This window comes from Trichechus manatus, unplaced genomic scaffold (genome assembly GCF_000243295.1).
Source record: "Trichechus manatus latirostris isolate Lorelei unplaced genomic scaffold, TriManLat1.0 scaffold00135, whole genome shotgun sequence".
Taxonomy (NCBI): Eukaryota; Metazoa; Chordata; class Mammalia; order Sirenia; family Trichechidae; genus Trichechus; species Trichechus manatus.
Window position 1 is genome coordinate 5,944,506 of NW_004444071.1, and position 24,905 is coordinate 5,969,410.

At 41.3% G+C, this 24,905-nt stretch overlaps 1 protein-coding gene across 2 annotated transcripts in view; it reads right to left on the reverse strand.

Annotated features, from left to right (window-relative positions):
* AGXT2 (alanine--glyoxylate aminotransferase 2) overlaps positions 1–24,151 on the reverse strand; it is a 38,303-nt gene extending 14,152 nt beyond the window's left edge. The window contains exons 1-8 of one of the 2 annotated variants that reach the window (XM_004385243.1): positions 24,077–24,151; positions 22,594–22,778; positions 19,727–19,850; positions 15,543–15,637; positions 13,260–13,353; positions 12,499–12,592; positions 5,336–5,436; positions 4,672–4,764 (exon numbers count right to left, since the gene is read on the reverse strand). In XM_004385243.1, the coding sequence (XP_004385300.1) occupies positions 4,672–4,764; positions 5,336–5,436; positions 12,499–12,592; positions 13,260–13,353; positions 15,543–15,637; positions 19,727–19,850; positions 22,594–22,778; positions 24,077–24,112 (822 nt within the window). In that variant the 5' untranslated portion in view covers positions 24,113–24,151. The remainder of the gene's footprint in view (positions 1–4,671; positions 4,765–5,335; positions 5,437–12,498; positions 12,593–13,259; positions 13,354–15,542; positions 15,638–19,726; positions 19,851–22,593; positions 22,779–24,076) is intronic. The other variant, XM_012558090.1, reaches the window with a different exon arrangement.
* Positions 24,152–24,905: the final 754 nt, after the last annotated feature.

The following is a 24,905-nucleotide window of genomic DNA, read 5'->3' on the forward strand; positions in this document are numbered from 1 at the left end:
GGAAATTTGGACCGAAAGTTGATCTTGGCTTTGAGATTTTGTGCATGCTGTTCCTTTTCTCTAGAAAATGCTCTCCTTCTTCGTCTCGCGAACTCCTTTTAGTCCTTCAAAACACGGCTTTTCCTGAGTCCCAGTAAGGTTACTTGCCATCAATGTACTGGGTATGCTGCCATCAAACCTGTCACTGTGAACTCTTATCACCAATGTCTATGTCCGATAGAGGGACCGCATCTTATTCCTCTCTATATCCCCAGCACCTAGCAGAGTGCCTGATACAAACTGAGGGTTTGTAGAATGAATGAAGGATTGCTGAAAGTGCTTAACTGAATACAGCAACACAAACATCTCCATGCAAATGTCTGCTATAGACTTTCTGGGGAAGGATCCTTCCTCTCTTTCTGTCTCTCTGTCTCTATACATACACACATTACAGGTCAGTAATAGGAGTGCGGGCACTTGAGGCTGATTCTGAAATACATTTTAAGGGACACATTTCTTTCTCAGCCTGCCTTCTCATTTTCCCTACTGTATCCAGCGTGCTGCTGCAAAGGCAGATTTCAGGGGCTAGGATTAGATGGTAGTGACCAATGTAAAAGAAAAGCTTAGACATGGGAATCAGACAGACAGACCTGGGCTCAAGTCCTGGCTCTCCTACTTTCTGCTTACGGGCCTCCAGGCAAACTGATTAATTTGACCAAATGAAATAACATGGGAAGAACTCATGGAAAAATCAATCCATTTTGTCTTCCTGCCTACCTTTCTTCCTTATTCCATCTATCTATACACCATAAAAAATGGTATAAATGATAACAGATTATTTAGTGAATACATGAAATCATGTAGGACAATATATCATGTTTAATCACCTAGGAAGTATCAGTTTCATCGACTTTTAGAGTGGGCCAGAAATCACCCATGCTAAGGTTTATAAATTCAAATGTCTTCGGAGGTGAGAGAAGCAGCCTGGGTCTACTACAACCAGGAGCAGAGGAGGGGACTGTGGGACCTGGGGTGTGCCGGCTCTGCCAAAATGCAGCCAATTTCAGATCGAAAACGTAGTTCATGCCAGATCAGCAGAGACTGGCTGGCCAGTTTGGCCCTAGTTGCTGCCAGTTCTCTATCTTTGATTCCAAATCCTCCATCTTCAAGAAGAGCATACTAATGCTAATTGAGATGAATTGTACAAGGTCACTTGTGTGGCAGAACTGGCCCTGATGCTTAGGTTTCCTATCTTCTGTTTCATTCTACTCTGTCATACTTTGCCTTTCTACACCACCACCCAATCATTCTTGAGGGACAGCTTGGTAAGGTGGTTAGTAGTGTAGTCTTGGGAGCCTGGATTTGGGTCCAGGCTATGTCCCTACTAACTGTATGACCTTGACAGGTGATTTAACCATCTTGGACTTAAATTCCCTTATCAGTAAAAAGAAAATAATAATAGGACATCCTTTATAGAATTGTTGTAAGTAGTAACTGAGTTTATACATGTAAAATATTATGAATAGTGGCATGTACATAGTTAAGTCTCAGAAAGTTCTAGCTATTCTTATCTTTATCTAGTCATTAGGACAGTCCTTCTCAAGGTCACCTTGTGTTAGGTGGTTTCCAATTAAGTGCTTAAAAGTAATAAAACCACGTATCTTGGAAAATTCTGAAATTTGTATTTCCTTTTAATTCTGTCTACCTCCCCTCTAATTAGTCCAAACTGTGGCAAATTTACTATGTGCTGATTACAAAGGTCAAAGTTTATCCTCTTCATTGATGTAGCTAATTGTAAACTGGCTTAATACACCCTCCTTCTCCTTTTTTAATAGCCAATTAACTTTGTTCAGCTTGGACTTTGTTTAATTCACGTGCCCTGATCTTGCGTGGGCTTGGCAGAAGGAGGCTGACGAAGCTTCCACATGCAGTACACCAGAGATTGTCTACCAAGGAGCTAACAGAGACCTGGCTGCATATGAAGACATTGCAAAAGAATTCTTCTGAGGGGGCAGCCCAACATATGCTGTAGGGACTTTGAAGAAAACTCTTCAGGCAGAGAGGAGCCTGGGTGGCACAAGTGGTTTGTGATGGGCTGGTAACCTAAAGGTTGGCAGTTTGAACTCATCCAGCAGCTCCATGGAAGAAAGGCCTGGTGAACTTCTTCCAAAAAGATTACAGCTGAGAAAACCTATGGAGCAGTTCTGCAACATGTGGAGTCTCCATGAGTCAGAATCAACTCAATGGCAACTAGCAACAACAACTAATTCAGGCAAGGATTGCAGGACTGAAACAGGTATGAAACCTATTCACAAGTTCTCTACTTCTCCTTGGTGGGATCTATCACCTGTTGGAAGAACAAGGATGGGTCATCTAGCAATGGACCAGCTGTCCAGGAGGACTTCTATAGCCCTAAAGACCATCCTCTGGCCTTTTGATCTCCATTGCTTTTCTCAATAGGCCAGGACTGCTTTCCTTAATACACGTTTTTATGCTGCTGTTATTAGGTGCCATCGAGTAGATTCTGACTCATAGTGACCCTATGTGAAAGAGTAGAACTGCCCCATATGGTCTTCTTGGCTGTAATCTTTACAGAATCAGATCATCAGCTCTTTCTCTTGAGGAGCTGCTGGGTGGGTTTGAACTGCCAACCTTTAGGTTAGTAGCTGAGCACTTAACCATTGTGTCACCAGGGTTCCTTATATAAGGTGTAATGAATATAAATTGATTCCTTTTAAAAACACAAGGTCAGAGCTTATATAGCCAATGAATTTTATTCCCTTCAGACTAGTCTCCTTGGAGTACTATAAATTTATTCCAACCATGCTCCCTTAACTCAAACTATTGTAGATTTTTTTTTTGAACTATATTTTGAATATCTGCAATGGTGTTGCTCTTCTAACTTAAACTAGTTGCCGTCAAGTTGATTTCAACCCCATGTGTGTCAAAGTACAACTGTCCTCCATAGAGTTTTTTAATTCATCTGATTTTTCCTCAAATAAGTTGGTGCCAAGGGCTTTATCTTCAGTCTCACTAATTCTGACTTCTATTGCCTCAATTCTGCTTCTATGACTTTCTATTGAGTTGTCTAATTCTGAAATTTTATTGTTAATCTTCTGGATTTCTGATTGCTGTCTCTCTATGGATTCTTATAGCCTATTAAATTTGTCATTATGCTCTTGAATAACCTTCTTAAGATCATCTATTGCTTTGTCTGTGTGTTCCTTAGCATGTTCTGCATTTTGCCTGATCTCCTGAAGAGTTCTGTATGTTAATCTTTTGTATTCTACCTCTGGTAATTCCAAGAAGTTCTCTTCCTCTGGAAAATTTCTTGATTCTTTATTTTGGGAACTTGCTGAAGCCATCATGGTCTGCCTCTTTATGTGATTTGATATTGACTGTTATCTTTGAGCCATCAATAAGTTATTATATTTATTTATTTTATGTTTGCTTAGTGTGTCCTAGCTTCTTGTTTTGTTTTGTTTTGATATGCCCAAATACACTGCTCGTGTGAGCTAGTTTGATTATCAGCACCTTTGAAGCTCTAAGGTCCTGTCACTGGGTGGTTAGATCTGTTACTAGGCATGTGAGCCCAGGAGTCTGTTTACTTTTCTTGTATGACTTCAGCTCAGGTGTCCAGGTAGTCAGTCACCAAGTGTGTGGTACTGGCTCTTAGCTATAGTCCTAGACAGGCATGGGTGATTGGTGTAGGCACAGGTATCTGGCTGCAGTAGGGGGTCACAAGTTGAGCAAGGCAAGCGGCTGACGGCTACCCCTGAGTGTCTGGGAGGAAAACATGTCCCTGTTCCCTAGAGCATGTAGGTGGATGGGTTTTGCAGCTGGACTATGAGCACCCAATGCTATTCGCTGTAAGGACTAGGGTGCACCACTTATTCTTGGACCCCTGTCATGGGTGGCTAGGTGGTATGGATGGAGTCACCAGTCCTAAGGCCCCTGATGTGGGTAGGTGAGGACCCTGCTTAATAGGCAGAGCAATAGATAGAGCACTGTCAAATGTCATGAACCTGGCACTTCACCATATAGCTGAAACCGTTGAAGTTAGACTTCAGGTATATATCCTGTTGCACTGTGGTAATGAGGGCCTATGCTGTTGAAATGGGCCCACACAGGCCCTCCGTAGAGTTTTTAATGGTTAATTTTTTGAAGTAGATCATCAGGCCTTTCTTCTGGAGCACCTCTGGGTGAACTCAAACCCCCTACCTTTCAGTTAGCTGCTGAATGTGTTAACCATTTGTACCACCTAGGAACTTCTATCTAGAGCTTCTTATATTTTTAAAAAATATCATTTGCAGGCAAATTTTTCCAGTAAGGTAAGGTGAATGCTGCCAGTTTGGTTAATACTATTTTGGTAAAAATTAAGACTTAATCTGCTCCTGAATAATTCCCAACAGAAATTTTAAGTATATGTTGAACACTATGCCTGTTAGTAACTTATTTGATAGACATAAATTTGGATATTTAAGTTCTGTTGTACTTGTTAAACCAACCAACTCATCCCCTAACAAACCAACCAGCCAACTAGCAAAAGCTTCATAAATTTATAGCCACACCACGGACTTCCCATATTAGATGCTTTCTGCCTGGGATACAGAGAAGGTGTTAAAGAAGTTTCTCTCTGTGCCTTTCCTGTCCCCATTTGCAGTGAATTGCATCTATTACATTGCCACTCACTTCATCTGCAATGCATACGCCTCCCCTCTCTCGCACCAGCTCGAAGGCTTCCTTTAGAAACCCTTTTGGGTACTGAACAACTCCATTCACTCCCTGCAAAAGACCAAGCCAAGAAGACCTATAATCACAGCACAAGCTCTAGGAACATTTTAAAAAGTGTTTTCTTTAAAGATTGGATCATTATCTTCATTGTCGTTAGTGATAGAAGCAACTTTAAAAACAGTCTGCAAAACTCTCATCTGCAGATGAAAAGAGAGGCATTACTCTTATGTTGTGTCTTCTGGAAAAAAGGATGCACATGTTCATTCTTTCCTGAGATAAGAAAAAAGTTGAATCACAGGATTTGGTGAGATTAAAGAAAGGCTCCCCTGATACTGTATTAAGCGACTAAATATTGCTGAGGTTTCCTTTTCTGAAGAATTTTAGAAAGTCAATAGCTTCATCTATCTGTTCAGTCTGGGAATAGAGGAAATAGTTTTTTAAAGGTCAACCAGAAATCAGCGACCCTCTTTTTTTCAAGGGGAGGAAGAGAATGAATTGAATTTAGAGAGGGACACAGAAATGGGCACTTAACATTCTTTGGAATTCTGTAGAATGTATGAGTTAAAACTCCCAGATAATTTAAAAACTCAGCTGAATTAAGGTCTAATATTAATATACCCACTTGAATTGGCTCTGCAAAAAATCCAGCAATTGACTTGGCCACAGAAGTGTTCAGAGTATCTTTGAACTGTTCAATATACTGGTCTTTGGCTTGGCAGCAGTCTAGAAAAAAACAAAACAAAACAAACAAACAAAATCCCAGCGTTTGAAGATGTGAGAATGACATCCAAAACAATGGGGAAAAACAGAAAAAAAGAATAGAGAACAGGCTGAGTGAATTAATTAGAGTCCCTCAAAATACAGTCACCAGGATATAAAGATGTGGATTGCTGAAGGGGGAACATTCTGTCAGAATGACTTGTACTTTGGCACAAAGGAGATTAAGATAGCCATAAAGACAGTGACAAACCAATTCAGTCATTTCCATCTTGGGAAGAAATGCCCCAAAGTATTATTGGGTCTGGAATAGGTAGCTAAGGATATCTATATTCTCAATGGGTAGATTTAATTCTAGTGTAACTGGGGTGCAGATTTAATCTTTTTGAAAATAACTCTATTTTGTTTACCTTTTATAGACACTTAACATACAATATTAAAGCTACAAAAATCTCAGTTTTGAGAATTAGTAAGTATTGTTATAAAACAATTAGAACTCAGTCTAAAGAGGAATGTTCTGGAGTCAGATTACTTTCATCCATTGCAGCCCTTGCCACTTTGTACTGTACTTGTTGTTTACCAGTCTTTCTTCCCTTCAATTAAAAACTTTTTTTGGGAAGGAACTATACTGTGTTCATTTTTTGAAATCTCTGTTGATGAGCAAACCGTCTGGTACATTGTAGGTGGTCAATAAATATTTATTAATTAAGAGGGAAATAAATAGTAGAAAGCATGGTTGCTGTGAGACATTAAGGAATTTCACTTGAAGGTTTTTCTTATCTGGGAAGGACGTTAAGTGCTCTTGTTCGAATGACATACCTTTCAGCTCATTGATTTTCTTTTTGGCTGGATCAAATCTGCTGATAAACTTACCCATTGAATTTTATAATTTCACTTATTATTTTTTATTAGAATATATTCTTTACCAAAACCTGCTTTGTCATTCTTTATAGTTCCTTATCCACTGCACATATTTTCAAGCTTATATTTGATTTTCTTTAAACATATTTATTTTAAAATGTGTTTGATAATTCCATTATTTGAAATTCTTTTGGGTCTGTTTCTTGATTGTGGCATTTGCTTTTCTTGTATGTTAGTTAATTTTTACTAGGATTGTTTATTTTGCTTGGGAATTCATTTGTGATGAATTCTATGAGGCCTAGAGTGAGGTAGGTTCCTCTAGAGAATATTTGCATTTGTAGCTTCCAGACACTTAGGGCATGACCAGCCTAAGATTCCTCTAAATTATCAGCTTGAGGTAGTGAGAGTTCAGAATACTAAGCCTCATGATGGCCAGTCTGTAGTTCAAATTTTCAGTGGTGATTCCTCCCCACAAGCTACACCACTTGCACTCAGCACCAGAATCCTTGCAGACCTTTCAGTGGGTGAGGTGTTGTTGTTGGTGATAGGTTTATTTCTAGTTGACCCATGAGTGAGGGTGTGGCCTGTTTGGGGTTCCAGTTCTATGGCGGGTTGGGGGTGTCTCCAATTTGATCTTCTTTGTTGGCTGGGCCCTGGGCTTTTTTATTTGTTCCCTGCATTCCATAGAGCCATAAAAAATGAAGCTCAAGTTCCCCAAATTTGGCAAATGCGCAAAGGGCAAAAGCTGCCTGCGGTCCTCTGCTGACCTCTTTGGGTTCCTGAAAATTCTTGCTTTCTTGTATTGGTGATTTGAAGGGATAATTTTCATGTTTTACCCAGGATTTTTATTTGTTTTCAGCTGGAGACTACCTAGGCTGTCATATTATTGTTCATCCCATTCAATTGTCAGTAATATTAACTATGTTTACATTCCCATTGTGCTTAAAGATTCTAGAAACATTTCTGCCTGTGGTGATAGAATCTTTGATAGCTATAAGCTTCACCATGCAGGCCAACAGATGTGAAATCCTGTGGGCAGTAGGGGGCAAGAGAAAAAGGAGACGATTTGCTGCAGTGGGATGGATTGCTTTTGTGTGACCTTTCTCTCTATGGTCTTGTACTCCCACCCAAGTGATTGGGGGACTGTGCAAATAAGGTAATCGTGGCCCATCAAGGGCGTTGGTCAGTTTTGCCATCCTGCTAGGCTTAAAGTGAGCCATCCCAGAGACAGGAAGGGGAGGATCTCACCACCACCAAGGAAGAAGAGCCAGGAGTGGAGCATATCCTTTGGACCTGGGATCCCTGTGCTGAGAAGCTCTTGAAGCCAGGAAACAGAGAGAGACAGAGACACACAGAGAGAGAGACAGAGAGAGAGAGAAAGCTGTAACACGGAAGATGGCAAGAAGCAGTGGCAGAGAAACGGTGGCAGGAGACACTGGGAGGAGATGGCAAGATGGGCTTCCTGGCCCACAGAGGGAGAGAGCTGAGTGCTTTCAGGTAGGAGGCTTACTGGTGGAGTAGGATGCCTCCTGGTACTTGGTGGAACTAGGTTTGCTGACCTATGGAGGTAGAGCTGAGCGCCATAGGCTGAGGCTTACTGGTGGAGTGGGATGCCTCAGGGCACTTATTGGCAGAGCTAAATAGCTTTGTAACACTTGGCCCGAGCAGGGCTGAGGCCAAGGGCAAGAGAGAGATATGTCTGCAGGCACAGTTGAAAAGAGGCTGTCCTGATTGAAGAACTGTATCCTGGGCATTCCTGAACCTGAATTGTAGCCTGTTACTTCCCTAGTAAACCCTATAATTATGAGTATTGTCCGTGAGTTCTGTGTGGCCACTGCAATGAAATTATCGAACTCAGCAGAGAAATAGAGAGTGTGGTGGGGGAGGATGGTTGGTGTCGGAATTGATAAAGATGGTGGACAGAGGAGGCAAGTCTGACCTGTGCCTCATAGGAATCAGCCTTGGGCTGTTAATCTTGATTCTCCTTCCCGCTGGTAAAGTTAGAGGAGGTCAGATGCCGCCCTTATGCCATTTTTACAATTGCCCATAAGGATTGCCCAAACTCCAGAAGCCTGCCAGAAGCCTGCCACCATGTCATCATTAAAATTGGGAACCAGCAGGGGAACCAGCAAAGCCATGGAGAGGAATCCTTCTCCTCTGGAATACCAAAAGTCCCAAGTCAACTGCGTTCATAAGTGACAGAACATTCAGAATTTTCACATGCACCTGAAATTTGGTTCTAAACAACACTATTCAGTCTCTGAATGTCTACACTTCAACCCATATCCATGGAAGCAGAAGGGGGATGTGGATGTGATGGGAGGACTTAACACCACTGACAGTGAAAACAGTCACCACCTGCCATCCTAATGCCCACTTAGTGACATGGATGTCTCCTGAAGGCTACAGATAAGGAACAGAAACCTTCAGTAACCGCCACCAAAAGTGGAGCAGAAATATATTAGCCCTTCATTAAAAGTGGAAGAAACACCAATTGGCCCCAAATATCTTTTTAGGCTACATGTGATATTTGGGAAAGTTTGCTTGGCAGAGGCTGGGGCTTGGGAATGTTGAGGGGGTGTGAAGATGAGGCTTGGAGATATGAAGACGGAAGTAATGACAAGAATACTAAACACAGAAAGTACATATTGTAGCATCATTTACGCTGTTTCAATGGGCAGCACGTAGTAGACAAATCTATGCCTCTAGAAATTGAAATTCCTTACTTTTATTAGGAGAGAGAGAGAAAACAGCCCAGGAATACCCTAAAGGAAAGATCAGACATATGTTCAAAAGATATAATTTTGAAATTTTGGCAAGTCCATTTGTAACTAGAGGAATCAAATTTGGAGCAAAATCAACCTCAGTGGCTTAAATTTGGGCAAACCAAACCAAGAGAAGGCTTTGCTTGAACTGTGTTGACCTTTCGGGATTTTCTGTCCACTGCCCACAAGCTCAGTGATGAGCAGGGTCATGTACTGTAATCAGCTTTTTACTTCATTTCACGTTTACTTCATTGGCACATGGTGTAACGTCAGGTCAGATTGCCTCTAGAGAGAGATTTCACTTTTAGTGCATCCGTGTTACCATGGCAACATCAAGGGGGTGGAGAGTGGATGCTCTGCTGGAAGAGATGCAAGCAAAAGAGTGGAGATGGAAGAACTTTTATTTTTGCTGGTGGTACAGAAAGAGTTAGGCAGAGAGAGGAGCAAAGAAAGAACAACAATTTTTTAGAAAAAGGAAATTTGTCTTTCAAAAGGAGAGTGACATGATCACTATCAAGGTCAGGGCACTCTAGGGTGATCAAAGGTGGATTTCATCATGGGTTAGATCTGAACTTCAGGGCCTGAATGAACAACTGAAGCAAAAAATTCTGGAGAGTAGGGTGTGAGAAGATAATGAAATCTATCACATAAACATCTATATTGTTGTTAGTTGCTCAAGTCTATTGTTGTAGCCACTGTCATTTTGAATGCCTTCCAAGCTAGGGGCCTTGTCATCCAGCTCTATCGTGAACATTATTCTGTTGTGATCCACAGGGTTTTCACTGGCTAATTTTGAAAAGTCGATAGCCAGGCCTTTCTTAGTCTGTCTTTCAGGTCTGTGTTAGTCTGGAAATTCTGCTAAAACCTCTCCACCATGGGTGACCCTGCTGGTATTTGAAATACTGGTGGTATAGTTTCAGTGTCACAGTAACGTGCAAGCCACCACAGTACAATAAACTGACAGACAGGTGGTGGAACATCTATATTAGATCTACAAAATGGATCCCTCACCAATGCTGGGAATGATGACATATTTCTGAAGTGAAAAAAATCCTATCAGGTTTGCCCTGTATGTGCCCAGTGAACCAATCCTAAGAGAAATTGAGAACTGGGACTGTCTGTACCCACAATCCTTTCCATGTTGGGATGTGTTGGTAAACATATATGATACACTTGTTTTACAACAAAGAACAAACACTTTCCAGGCTCTAAAAGCAACAGAGAAGGCTGGTGTATTCTAGTTATATTTAAAGATTTGAGATCAGTTGTGTTTCTTGAAGATCTGAGTTAAGAAAACAGATGGCCTAAGAAAACAGTCCAGAGAAGCAGAAATGTCTGTCTGTCACTATCATTTAGCTTCCGAATGCCACTAGAGGATGATCACAGGGTTCTGGTATTTTCAAGTTTCCCTAAGGCAGATGAGAAGGCCTCAAAGAGGTAGGAAGCAGAAAGGGTGGAGAGAGAGATAGAGACAGACAGAGAGAGAGAGCTACGTATAGTAGGGAGGGGATGAAAAATCCATTTTTTGAGTGCTGCTATGTGCTAGAAGGATCTCTGGTAGCGCAATGGTTAAATGTTTGGCTGCTAACCTAAAAGTTGGTGATTCAAACCCACCTAGCTGCTCTGCGGGAGAAAGATCTGGGATTGGCTTCTGTAAAGATTACAGCCTATAAAATCCTGTGGAGGCAGTTCTACTCTGTCACATGGGGTTGCTATGAGTTGAAAATCAACTTGACAGCACACAGCAGCAACAATAACACTGTGTACTAGGCTCTGTTCTGGTGGTTTTGCAGTTAGACCAGGTCTTTGAGATGCATTGAAATGATTTTAGTCCTCAATGCCATATAGATTGGATATGTAGATATGGTTTTACTTGGCACTTATATAATCTGCCTCACTCTATGAGAAGTCAAGGTGTATGGTCTCTATCACTTGCTATCATAAAGCCCTGTAATATAGGGGTGGGGGAGGCCAGATATGGCTCTCTCCATTTTACAAATGAGAAAAATGAAGGCAAAGATGGAACTCTTGCTCATAGCTGGACAATGGTGGGCTGGGAGTAGAATCCAGATTACTTGACTTCATGTGTCTCCTCAATTCTGGCCAGCAGACCAGGACTTGTTTTTAAGCCTGGGTTTATCCATATGGCACATCAATGTGAATGAGAGTGATTCTAGGCATTGCGAGCACTGGCTTTGGAGTCAGAAGACCTGAGGTCAAATCCTAGTTCTCCCACTTCTGAGGTATGGACCACGTTCTTCACCTTTAATATGGAGAGTTTGAATTATAGCTTTAAACTTCCTTCTGATATAAAATTCTCAATTCTGTGGGCATGACACTTTGTCTTGTTCCAATGCTCATTTTTCATCCTACCTACATTTTGCCATTATCCCATCTGAATTTTAAGATGACTGTGAATTTTCTTCCTTTTAAAGCTGATATTTAACACTTCTATCTTGCATTCTTCCTCTTTACCCAGTGACTCATATTTTCCATTAAGGATGTTTGGGCTGGAGTGTTTAGTTCTTTAGAAAAGTACTTAAGACCAAATATTCAAGAGGTCCTGTACTGTGATGACATGTTAGGCAAGACTTGGTGATCAGCAAATGGCAGATTCCATTTCCATGCCTCCTCTCCTTCATGGTAAGAATAAGAATGCAAATAAAAATGAGGTTGACACATAGAAATTTTCCTTGTGAGAATGCCTTTAAAATTTTTGCAAGAGAGTTGGCAGCCTTGAAGAAAGCTCTGGTGTTTTGACAGATGCTGTCATGTTGGCTGGCATTCTGGGTCCCTGGAGGACTTCTTGACTGGAATTTTGAGATTCCTAAAAGTATTCTTTTCTTTCTCCCCTTCTTCCATTGGGAATTGGTAAATAAGTTCACAAACCTCATTTTCTTTTAAATTCAATGCCAGAGCTATTGCTAATAGATCACAAGATTCAAGACTGCCCCTTGGTTAAGTACCAAGTGATGGTTTGTTCTTTAATTAGTTTTGATAGCACGAGATACTTTTCCTACACAACCAGACAAACTCAGACAGTAAAGTGGTTCCAGTTGCCATCGAGTTGACTTTGACTCATGGTGACCCCATGTGTGTCAGAGTAGAACTGTGCTCCATAGGTTTTTCAATGGCTGATTTTTCAAAAGTAGATTGCCAGCCTTTCTTTCAAGGTGCCTCTGGGTGAACTCAAACCTCCAACCTTTCCATTAGCAATGGAGAGCATTAATTGTTTGCACCACCCAAGGACTCATGGTAAAGCTGTAGTCGGCATGAGAAATGTTATTTCAAGGAAGGATTACTTTCTAGCCTTGTTTCCTTTGCCTTTTCCATTTCCCAGTTTTCCAAATGTGACTGTTCACTCAGGAATGGTTCTGCCTTTCTCCAAGTTCCTTACTCCTCCAGACTTTCCCCTATTCCCTCCCTTCTTGCCCAGTTGGACCTGTTGCACAGTTGCATTTCCTAATTGTCTGTACTGGAGAATCTCGACAGTGACTTCCTCCCCAGGGACCACGGAAAACATCTGGACACATGGTCTGCAAATGACAAAAGAGAATTTGGCAAGACAGGAACACAAGCTGGCCAATTTGGGGTAGCATTTGGTACCGATCAAAGCAAGAGGACTTCTTAATTTGATATTGAGATTCTCCCACCCCCTCACTCCTTCACCACTTAGGAAGAAAACCTAATATTCTGCTATGAAGAGATAATTTTCTTCTTAGAAATCAGATACATGGACACTCTATAAAGGAAACTGATTTCAGTGCTAGCCTTACTCAAGGGTTTGGTGGGTAGGGGCAGCTGAAAAAGAATAAGAAAAATTAGGTGTCTGATTGTGATGTTGAAAAGGTGAGCACAGCAAGTGAGAACAGAAGGTGAGTGTGGTGATGACTCAATAGAAATTTTGTGTACTCAAGGCTCTGAGAACTAATTTCAATGCATTTATTTCCAGTTTACTTGATTTAATTTAAAAGCAAAACAAATAATAACAAAAAACCTATCATTAATTATTGTTCAGATTCTGAAGTCCTTTCTAAGAAATATTTCCCCCAAATGGTCTTCAATTCACTTGCATCCAATTGAGTCCCTGATTAATGGCAGATTTTATATTAATTTGTAACCTGAATACCAGGAAATTCTGAACAATTATTCCACAGACCCAGCAGTTTTTAGAGAAACAAGACACAAATACCCAAAACTCACTGCTTGGCAACCCATTCCACTGGGGAGTTCCATCTTGTAGGATCCTACATTTGTCAAGCCCAGTGTGTAAGGACTACATCCATGGTAGGCTCCTCTGCAGAGAGAAAACAATGGGGGTAGGGGGTTTAAGCTCATTTTCTTCAATCAAAGGACTATGGAAAACTGAGTAGGACAAAAGAGAAAACACATGAAAGCTATGGAGATGAAACAGAGCACCACTAATATTCAACTCCAGTGATTTCTAAGAAATCATCACGCCTATGCCAGGTGAATTTACTTATTTATCTTTTTTTATAGGTGTCAGAAATTTGAAATGCTAAAAGGAATTTTGTACATCATCTGGCCAAGGACTCTGACCTGAGGACGTACCCTATTACTCTAAAGTAATGAGACCAGTCTTATAGCAAACATACCAGAAATTACATGTTCGATGAGTATTATTCTTCAAAATGGAGCCCCTGGGTGGTGCAAATGGTTAATGCACTCAGCTGCTAGCCGAAAGGCTGGCAGTTCAAGTCCACCCCGAGGAGCCTTGGAAGGAAGACCTGGCAATCTACTTCTGAAAAGTCATAGCCATTGAAAATCCTATAGAGCATAGTTCTACACACATGGGGTTGCCATGAGTCGGAGCTGACTGGATGGCAACTGGTATTCACCTTGGGAAGCCAGATATTTGTTCCAGTAGTTGCCTTGAGAAGCTGGATATTTGTTCTTGTGATGTTAATTAATATCTTTGGGAATTCCTCCCTAAGTGTCTTGTAAGCCACCTTATTAGGCATATGAGAAACACAGATGTTTGTTTTTTCAACCTGAAATAGTTATATTAAGTATAAAGCATCTGATTCACCAACTTTGGCTTCAAACATGTTTTGGCAATTTCCTAAATCAAAACCACCCTTAAACTATGAGGATGTAGGACTATTAAGACTATTCAAAACAAAGAGGAGACACAAACATGTGTTGAACCCTGGTAGCACCTGACTGCTTCCTGCAGATCAATCCTTGTCACTGACACACATATTCCGGAATGTTTATTTAGGTAAAACATCAATCAAAATTCTTTATTGCCATACTTCTTTGATAGCAGATGTTTCCTTAGCCCAGTGCTGTAAGGTAATAACTGTGTGTGTATTTTGTATGAAATTTTGTATTACATGTAATGTTATTAGGTTGAAATCAATCTTCCTTTGCGTTTAGACAGAAATTACGGCCCCAAAGCAGGAAAAATGAGAATATTCTTTTCATCAACTTTTTTTATAAGTCACTCCTGTCTTTTATATAAACCTTATAAGCATCTGTTTAAATTTGCTGTATAAAATCATCCAAAGGACACAACTGTGAGCAAAATTCTTGGTTTTCTATTATTTTTAACGCTAACATAGCCATCAGGGTTTATAATAAATCTACTGTTGCTGTTGTTGTTAGGCGCCATTGAGTCGGTTCTGACTCATAGCGACCTTATGTACAACAGAAGGAAACATTGCCTGGTTCTGCACCATCCTCACAATCATTGCTGTGTTTGAGCCCATTGTTATAGCCACTGTGTCAATCCATCTCATTGAGGATCTTCCTCTTTTTCGCTGACCCTCTACTTTACCAAGCATGATGTCCTTCTCCAGGGATAGTCTCTCCTGATAGCCTTCCAAAGTACATGAGATAAAGTCTCGCCATCCTCGCTTCTAAGGAGCATTCTGGCTGTACTTCTTCCAAGACAGATTTGTTCATTCTTCTGGCAGTCCACAATATATTCAATATTCTTTGCCAACTTCCTAATTCAATTAATATATTAAATTATTGATTCTCTAAAATCATCCAAAGAAACAGAAATATGCAGGATTAAAATGTGAAACAATGACCCACTGGCTCTATGAGTACCTGATTCCTTGTCATCAGCAGAGATTAAAATGGGCCTAGTGCCATAAGATAGAGCCATGAGATTCTCTGGGCATAGAGAAGTCATTCAGTACTTGGTATATGTTGTAGTCAATACTACATCTTCAAAGTAAACAAACAAACAACCTGTGATCTTCTTGTCAATTCCATTGGAAGACCTATGACTTAAGGAGGATTCCAAGCTGTTGATGACCCCAGCCAGGGGCACTATCTTGGATTAGGCCAATTTGGATGGGACTACCCTGTCATAAAGTTCATTTGATTGATCCTGCCTTAAAACCTAAAATTAGAAAAATTCCCCTAGGAAAGCCTCTTGCCATATTTTAAGGACACATTTTGTGTTATGGTAAGTCAGTGCTACTATTGTTGAATTTTCCTAGACATGATTACCTGAATGAAATGATGTCTGTGTTATTTGAGTACACTCTGGCCATCAGCATGGCAAGATCATTGGCTTCTGATCCACTATTTGTCAAGAAAATCACCTGGAAGGAAAAGGGAGACACAGAACTTTGCAATTCTTTTCTTATTACACGATTAATTCAAAATTGTTAAAGGCCATGTGTCCCAGTCTCTGATTATTAAGGAGAGGTCTTCTCAGACCAGTTTGGGTTACCTAGCTGTCTGATCATTTAATTACTCTAAAGCCCTTCATTGAGCAGCTGCTAAGTGCTGTTGTTGTTGTTGTTGCTGTTAGGTGCCATTGAGTGGATTCCGACTCATAACAACCCTATGTACAACAGAGTGAACACTGCTCGTTCCTGCACCATCCTCACAATGGTTGTTATGCTTGAGCCCATTGTTGCAGCCACCTTGTCAGTCCATCTTATTGAGGGTCTTCCTCTTTTTCACTAGCCCTCTACTTTACCAAGCATGATGTCCTTCTCCAGGGACTGGTTCCTCATGATAGCATGTCCAAATTATGTAAGATGAAGTCCTAGCTTCTAAGCAGCATTCTGGCTGTACTTCTTCCAAGACAGATTTGTTCATTCTTCTGGCAGTCCATGGTATATTCAATATTCTTTTCCAAGACCATATTTTAAAGGCATCAATTCTTCTTTGGTCTTCCTTATTCATTGTCCAGCTTTCACATGCATATGAGGCGATTGAAAATATCATGGCTTGAGTCAGGTGCACTTTAGTCCTTAGCTAAGTGCTAGAGATACAAAAATGACTAAGAGATTGTCACAGCTATGGATGATTCCAGGATTTCATTGGCCTTATTTGATTTTCTGCAAACTGCTAAGACCAAGAGACTTGCTGAGGGGCACACAGTGGTTAGGTGCTGAGTGGATCTGATCACCGAGGATCAGGTCTCTCGGCTAAACCTAAACCAGTCTACCTGACTCTGAAGGCTTAGAACAAAGCAGGCCCTCTGGCCCTGCAACTTCAGAGGATGCCCCAGGCTGGATGTCCTGTGTGTGTGTGAAAACAAGCAAGCACACAGAAAATGTAGCTCAGCCTGGCCAAAGGTATGGAGAGAACTGAAGGGACTGGAGATGAGTGTGTGCTTGTACCTTTGCTGACTTCTTGTTTCTGCCCCTCCATGAACATCCCTGTGCTGAACTTAGGTCGCAGTGATTACAAGTTTCTTCATCTTAACCAACCAACCAGTTGCCATCCAGTTGATTCTGACTCATGGTGACCCCATGTGTGTCAGAGTAGAACTGTGCTCCATAGGGTTTTCAATGGCTGATTTCTCAGAAGTAGATCGTCAGGCCTTTCTTCCAAGATGCCTCTGAGTGCACGCAAACCTCTAATCTTTTGGTTAGCAACCGAGTGTGTCAACCATTTGCATCACCCAGGGAATCCTTCTTCATCTTAGCCTAATAGCAAAATAATAATAATAATAGCAAACACCATGTACTAAGCACTGGTCTAAGCACTTCACACTTATTAACTCATTTAATGCCTTAAAGCAAATTTTGGCCAATGTTTTAACATATTAATTCAGGCTGAAATTCAGCCATTTCAGGGGCACAAAAATATCTCATGGTACAAAAATGTCTAAATGCGTTGTGTTAATTATCTAGTGCTGCTATAACAGGAATACGAAAAATGGATGGCTTTAACAAACAGAAATTTATTCTCTCACAGTGTAGTAGGCTAGAAGTCCAAATTCAGGGCGCCAGCTCCAAGGGAAGCCTTTCTTTCTCTGTTGGCTCTGGAAGAAGGTCTTTGTCATCAATCTTCCCCTGGACTAGGAGCTTCTCAGTGCAGGGACCCTGCGTCCAAAGGACATGCTATTCTCCTCCTCTTATTTCTTGGTGGTATGAGGTTCCTCATGTCTCTCTGCTTGCTTCTCTCTTTTATATTTCAAAAGAGGTTGGCTTAAATTGTAGATTAATCTTGTAGATTGAGTCTATATAACTGCTGCTAATCCCATCTCATTAACATCTTAGGGACAGCATTTACAACACATAGGAAAATCGTATCAGATGACAAAATGGTGAACAATAACACAATACTGGGAATCATGACCTAACCAAGTTGACAGATACTTTTGGGGGACACAGTTCAATCCATGACATTTCACCCTCTGGGCCCCCCAAAATTCATATCCTTGCCACATGTAAAACATATTCATCCCACCATATCATAGGAAAAATCTTAAATCAACTCCAAGTCCAAAATCCAAAAAACTCCTCTTCATCTGTGAAATCTAGAATATAAGTTATCTGCTTCCAAAGTACAATGATGGAACAGGCACAGGCTAGACATTTCCATTATAAATGGGAGAAATTGGAGGGATAAAAGGGAAAATAGGCACCAAGAAAGTCAGAAGAACACATTAAATTAGCCCTCAAGGATTGAAAATAATCCTCTGTTCTCTGAGATCACTCACGCAATAGCCCTGCACTCCAGACTCTGGGTATTGGCTACGCTCTCCAAATTCTGTGTGGAGGCCCCTTGGCCCTGGGCTTCAGCTCCGCTGTCCAGACCCACTGGGACAGCAACTCTGCTTCCTTGGCTTTAGGTGCACCATTCTCCTAGTCCATCGGAGTGGCGAATCCACCCTTTGAGACCCCAGAAGTCGTGGTCATACCCTTTGAGATTGAGGCAGCTCAGCTTCCTGTGTTCCTTGTCTCTTCAGCTTCTGCTTCCTGGTTCCTTGGCCTGTTGGCCTTTTGGGCCTCACCGCCCATGTCTGCCCTACTGGGGCAAGTGTTCCAAAGCTCTGTAGCTCCACCAATAAATGCCTGGAGGCACCCCACTCTGCCAGTAAACTTCGGCTGGAAGGCATTCAGCAATCTTGCTCCGTAGGTGACAAGCCTAGCTCCATCAATAAGTGCCTGGAGGCACCCTACTTTGCAAGGAAGCCTCCCATGCACAGACACTCAGCTCTGTCACTTCATGGGTTGGCTCCAGCACTGTCTTGCGCTGATCTCCTGGTTCTGCTGCTGGTGGTTCTCTGCTGCTGCTGCTGCTTCTCTGCTCACTTCCTTCTGAATCCTCACCAGAATTGTCTGATGTCAATAATTCCACCAATAGTCTCTTTAAGGCAATCTAGGCTTTTACTATTAGGCACTTTAAAACTCTTCCAGCCTCTATCCACTCACAGTTTCCAAACTGATTCCACATTTTCAGTATCTGTTAGAGCAGCACCCCACTCCCGGTACCGAATTCTGTATTAGTTATTTAGTGCTGCTATAACAGAAGTACTACAAGTAGATGGCTTCAACAAAGAGAAATTTATTCTCTCACAGTCTAGTAGGCTAGAAGTCCAAATTCAGGGCATCAGATCCAGGGGAAGGCTTTCTCTGTCTGTTGGCTCTGGAGGAAGGTCCTTGTCATCAATCTTCCCCTGGACTAGGAGCTTCTCAGTGCAGCGACCCCGGGTCCAAAGGACGTGCTATTCCCGTCCTCTTGTATCTTGGTGGTATGAGGTTCCCCATGTCTCTCTGCTTGCTTGTCTTTTATACCTCAAAAGAGATTACCTTAAATTGGAGATTAATCTTGTAGATTGAATCTACTTAACTGCCACTAATCCCATCTCATTAACATCATAGAGATAGGATTTACAACACATCGGAAAATCATATCAGATGACAAAATGGTAGACAGTCACACAATACTGGGAATTGTGACCTAGCCAAGTTGACAGATATTTTTTGCGGACACACTTCAATACATGGCATGTGTCTTAGACCAAATGAGCTGGATGGTTTATTAATTTAATAAAAAACAACTCTGTGCTTTATAAAAGAGGAAATGTAAATGACTTTGCAGAGGGGCTGTGGAGCAAAGAGATGGAAACCTCTTGAGGAACATAGAGAAGAAAGTCAGGAGGGCTGGGGCTCCTGGGAAGTGCTTTCTGCAAAGCTGCAGTGGTGAGGAGAGCAGGCAAGGAGAGGTAGCGGCTCAGAGATGACACAAGTCAACACTGGCCCCAAAAATGTTGTTTCACCAAAAATTCACAAATTCTTTCCTTCTGCTTGATTATTTTTAGATATGGCCATTGGCTCAATAGTTGCTCAGACCAAATCCCCTGCCCGTGTTCCTGCTTCCTATGGCAACTCCCCTGGCACCTGGAATCACGAGACTGCTGTCCCTTTGAGCTGGGAGTATCATACCTTAAGAGGCTCAGGAAGAAGTGCTGAGAGCTTCTCTGCATATTCATGCATTGGGGGATGGAAGAAGATGGAACTTGTGTGCCATAGGCAGCCAAGCTGCTTTTGGGCTGCTGCATTGACCTTCCTGGAGAAGCAGGAGAGTAGAGTTACCCATACTGCCAGCAGGCACGTCCCCTGTCAACACACACACTAGCTCTTGAACCAAAAAGCGAAAATAAAAAAACCAAACCTGTTGAGTCAATTCCAACTCATGGAGACCCATGTGTTATGGAGTAGAACTGCCCTATAGAGTTTTCTTGGCTGAATCTTTACGGAAGCAGATTGCCAGTCCTTTCTTCCACAGTGCCTCTGGGTGGGTTTGAATGACCTCCTGTAGGTTAGTAGTAGAGGGCAAACCATTTGCCCCACCCAGGGAACTTCTTAAACCCAAACATGCTGCTGCTGCTATTACTAAAAGAGTTTCAAGAGGCACACAAGAAAGAATATCTCTAACCACCAGAGGTATCCAACAATGGAATGTGTTGTCTGAAAAGGTAATGAGTTTCTTATCAAGAGAAGTGTTGAAAGGAGATTAAATAATTGTCTTTTAAGGATTTTAGGAAATAAATTCCTGGCCTAGGAGAGGGTTCAGACTTAGAATCTCTTCTAACAGTAAGTTTTTTTTATTAATGTCCCTTTAAACTATTTGGAAAATAGAGATGACTGGATGTAAGTCTGGATGCCTTCCCATTTTATTCTTAGGACCATACATCCATTCATTCACATGAGTGCATGATCAATAGTTTTTCCCTCAAAGGAGATTCAAATATCTGGGACTGAGTAGTGGTTAATGTTGATAAATATTTCTTAACTGTGAAACCACATTCTTTAAAGGATCAGACCAACCATACAGCATCAGAAAGTTCATCATAATAAGAGGAGATTGGTATGTGGGCCACCACTTGTCTTTTGCTTGTTATACTGTGGTGGCTTATGTGTTGCTGTGATGCTGGATGCTGTGCCACTAGTATTTCAAATACCAGCAGGGTCACCCATGGTGCACAAGTTTCCATGGGGCTTCCAGACTAAAAGACAGACTAGGAAGAAGGGCCTGGTAATTACTTCCAAAAATTAGCTAATGAAAACATTATGGATCACAACAGAATATTGTCCAGTGGACTCAAACATGCCAACAATCATGGGGAAGGTACAGGACTGGGAAATGTTTCATTGTGTTGTACATGGGGTGTTTATGAGTTGAAGTCAACTCAATGGCAATTTACAAGACTGCTAAAAATGTAGTAACTAAATGACTGGAGCAGGGAGATGGGGGTGGGACAAATTCTGTGGGGGAAATAATAAGAGAGGAAAGGAGTGTAGCCATAAAAGCTGAGGGCTAAGGAAAGAATCCAGGACACCCAGAATTGGGGGCTTAGAGGAACAAGCTGAAGGGTCAGATGGAGATCAGGAGAATCTCAAAGGTCATAAAAGCCAGTGAAAATGGTTGGTTAACAGGGACAATGTCAAAAGGCTATTGGGAAGATTAAATGAGAATGTTTAAAAAATTTCTTTGCTTCATTTTTCTCTACTTCTTTCATGCGTGTTTGTCCTATGTTTCAAATTGCATCTGAAATTTATTCTGGGTGCTTCTCAGGACCTCCTGAAGACAGTAGGGGAAGGCTATGGGAGAAGAAGGTGAGAGTAAGGTCCTGAAGGTACAACTAACTCCTCACCTCCTGACAGCTGCTTGAGGAGGAGACCCTTCACCTCCTGCTTTGACAGAAGGGTCCACATCTCTTCAATTTATTTTATGCTTGCTACTTTATTATTATTATTTTTATTTAAAATAAGTTTTATTGGTTACATTATTAAAGGCAAGAGAGAATAGGCATTAAAATGAGATTGCTGCCCCATAACCAGGGCTTAGTTCTGGTTCGAACCCCTGCTAAGAATTTGCATTTCTAACAAGTTCACTACTGAGAATCTGCATTTCTAACAAATTCCCAGGAAGTTATAAATAAGAATCACCTGGAAATCTTGTTAAAATGTAGATTCTGATTCAGTATCTCTGGGGTGGAAATGCCCATAATCAAAAGGACCACAGAAGAACCTGCCGAGAGGACATTTGTGTGGGTGAGTTAGTGATCAAGGCTGCAGAGAATCTCAAGATTAATTGATTCATACATTTCCAATGTAAATTTCCAGCTGTGATTATGTCTTTGTCTTATCATTCTTTTTCTCCTCACCTATCTCTCAGAGTTAATTAAGATGATCCTCATGCTAAAATTTCTCATCTCTCATCATCCCTCTCCCCACACACCTGCCTCTGTGTTTCTCTGAGAACCGCCTGCCTTCCCTTTCATTTCTGCCTTTTTCATGATGCATTCTTTGTAAAGCCACCACGAGAGAGGTGAAACACATAGAGCAACACTCCAGTCGCACAATACATGCCACACTGAATGTGTAACAAGAATTACAGAACCTTGAATTGTCAAGAAAAGAAAAGATGCAGTGCTAAGGTTTTTGCCCAGCAAACAGCAGGGAGTATGTCAGTCATAATCTGTAAGAGGTTTTTTTTCTAACCAGAGTAAGTGAATAAAGCAGTCTCCGTGTGGTGGAAATGGCTAACATGCCTGGCCACAAACTGAGAGGTTAGAGGTTTGAGTCCACTCAGAGGTGCCTAATTTTCAGATCTACTTCTGAAAAATGAGCCATTGAAAACCGTGTAGAGCACAGTTCTACTCTGACATGCAAGGGATTGTCATGAGTGGGGGTTGAATTGATGGCAATTGGTTGGTTGAACCAGGGGTTCTGAATCAAAGATGATTATTAGATTGTTTCTCAAACATCCCTCTGGAATGAACACCCTAAAGTTTAAGGATACTCACGGGTGACAGTGACCAACACTGACAGTGACAATTCCTGAAAAGAAATCCAGGTATCTGTTTCCCTCGAAATCGAATAGCCACTCCATGTGTCCCTGATGGAGCAACAAGGGCTTCTGAAAGTACGCCGTCACCACAGGAGAGATATGTTGCTTGTGGATCTCCAGGACACGGTTATACGAAAGGGTCTGTAGATAGACAAGAGTTAAAATCTTTCTGTTCCTTGTCTCTGCATTTCTTACAAGATCAGCAGGTCAATTTAACAGTGCTTAGTCTCTACTTCTGAAAGGTCACAGCCATTGAAAACCCTATGGAGCACGGTTCTATTCTGACACATATGGGTTGCAACGAGTAGAAATTGACTCAACAGCAACTGTTTTTTTTTTTTTCCCCCTGAAGTCTCTCTAATGAACTGAAGGAGACCTGGTTGCATAGTGTTTAAGTGCTTGGCTGCTAACCATTTGAACTCCTAGCCACTCCTTGGGAGAAAGATGTGGTAGTCTACTTTTGTAAGGATTACAGCCTTGGAAACCCTATGGGACAGTTCTACTCTGTCCTATAGGGTTGCTATGAATTGAAATCATCTCGACAGCAAAGAGTTTACTGAACTGAAGATAAGGCTGCTGCCCTGTAGTGGCTCAGAAGAGAGTGTATTTATACAACATTCTTCTTGCAAGAAACTAAGGCCCTACTTCTTAAATAATAAAATTATTTTTCATGGCCCTTCAATTCATTTCTAGGTCAAACATGAAGAAAGAGGTTAAAATTTTCTACTTCTCAATGGAAATCTCTGGCTTTGAGTTGACTTTAGCAATGAAAAGAAAATGGGCTTTGGAAGTAGAATGTTTGAACTAATAAGGTATTTTTGTTGCTGTAGTTTTGTTTTGAAAATTAAGAAAATGAAGTGCTGGTGTTTATGTCTTTAATTATAAACATCTCTCCCACGCTTCTCTTCATTGCGGCTCCTTCCTGACCTACCTATTGATGCTACAATTTCTAACCTATTAGTATTATGCATGATATAGGGGTTGCTGACAGAGAGAGAGACAGGCAGACAGAGAAAGAGGGAGAGGGAGAGAGAGAAGGGAGAAAAATAAAGAGAAAGAGAGAGAGAGCATCTTTATTAGCTTGAGAAAAAAATGCTAACTTGGTGGAGGACTTGAGAATGTCAAATTGTGCATTGCCATATGACTCAATCAAAATCGTCATGTATAATCTCCTTGTACTTTCTGTCTCTGTCACACACACACACACACACACACACACACACACACACATACACCCCAGTTCATACAATAGTATTAAATGGAGTAAGAGACGATCAGAGGCTCCCAGTGCCTTAAAGGAAGGAGATCTTAGAGGATCTGGGATGGGACAGTTTGGCGGCAGGTGGGACCATTTGTGGGTCCTTCTTGAGGAAACAATTCACTGAGACTTCCCAAGACATACCACCTCTTTTGGATTTTCCCAAAGCCCTGAATCTTACCTTGTATTTTTGAGGTGTGAAGTCACATGGAGGCATCCTAGGTTTTGTGTGAAGACTGAGCTTGGCTCCAGATGTCCAGAAAGTACCTACCAAAAGTGAAGTGACTTAGGATTCTCAATTAAACATATAGGTTTGTTGTGATAGTCACCTACAGTTATCTGAATCAAGATCTTTAGGCAATTTTGTTTATTTCTTAGTTTTTTTTTTTTTTTTTTTTTTAACATCATCTAAATTAGTCTTTAGTTTGGATTTAAAAACTGAGATATTTCAATAACTAATTTTCCGGAGAAAAAAAGTTCCTTTAGAATCTGGTCAGGAAAGCTATGGAAGGTGTTGGAGAAAGTCACAGACTCCTCCCACAGTCCCCAACAATCTTGGGGAGCTCAGTCCAGGAAACCCTTTGTGTTGACTATAATTCTCTCTTCAGCTCTCAAAATTTCTGACAATGTTGTGCGTTGCTGGAGTGAATCCTCTTGGCTAATAAAGGTGCTTTCTAGGCTCTGAGTTACGTTGAGTCTGAATCCCAGTGCTTAGCACATTGCCTGATACCTGGTTGGTACTTAATAAAGGTGAAATTAGTGGTTGTTAACTATTTTTCCAGGGGATGAGGAAGGATAGGTATTAGGCAATGTGGTGTATTAACTAATAGATGCAAATAGATCTGGAAGACAAAACCTCCCTCCAAAACAAAGGCTGCCAACACTAGACCCTGATAAGCTGATTCCTCTTTTAATGAGAGGAATCGCTATTTGGGGCTAGATGGAAACTTAGATTTTTTTTGGGAGAAGTTCTCATTGTATTCATGGGGAAACCAGCCTACAGTTTCTGT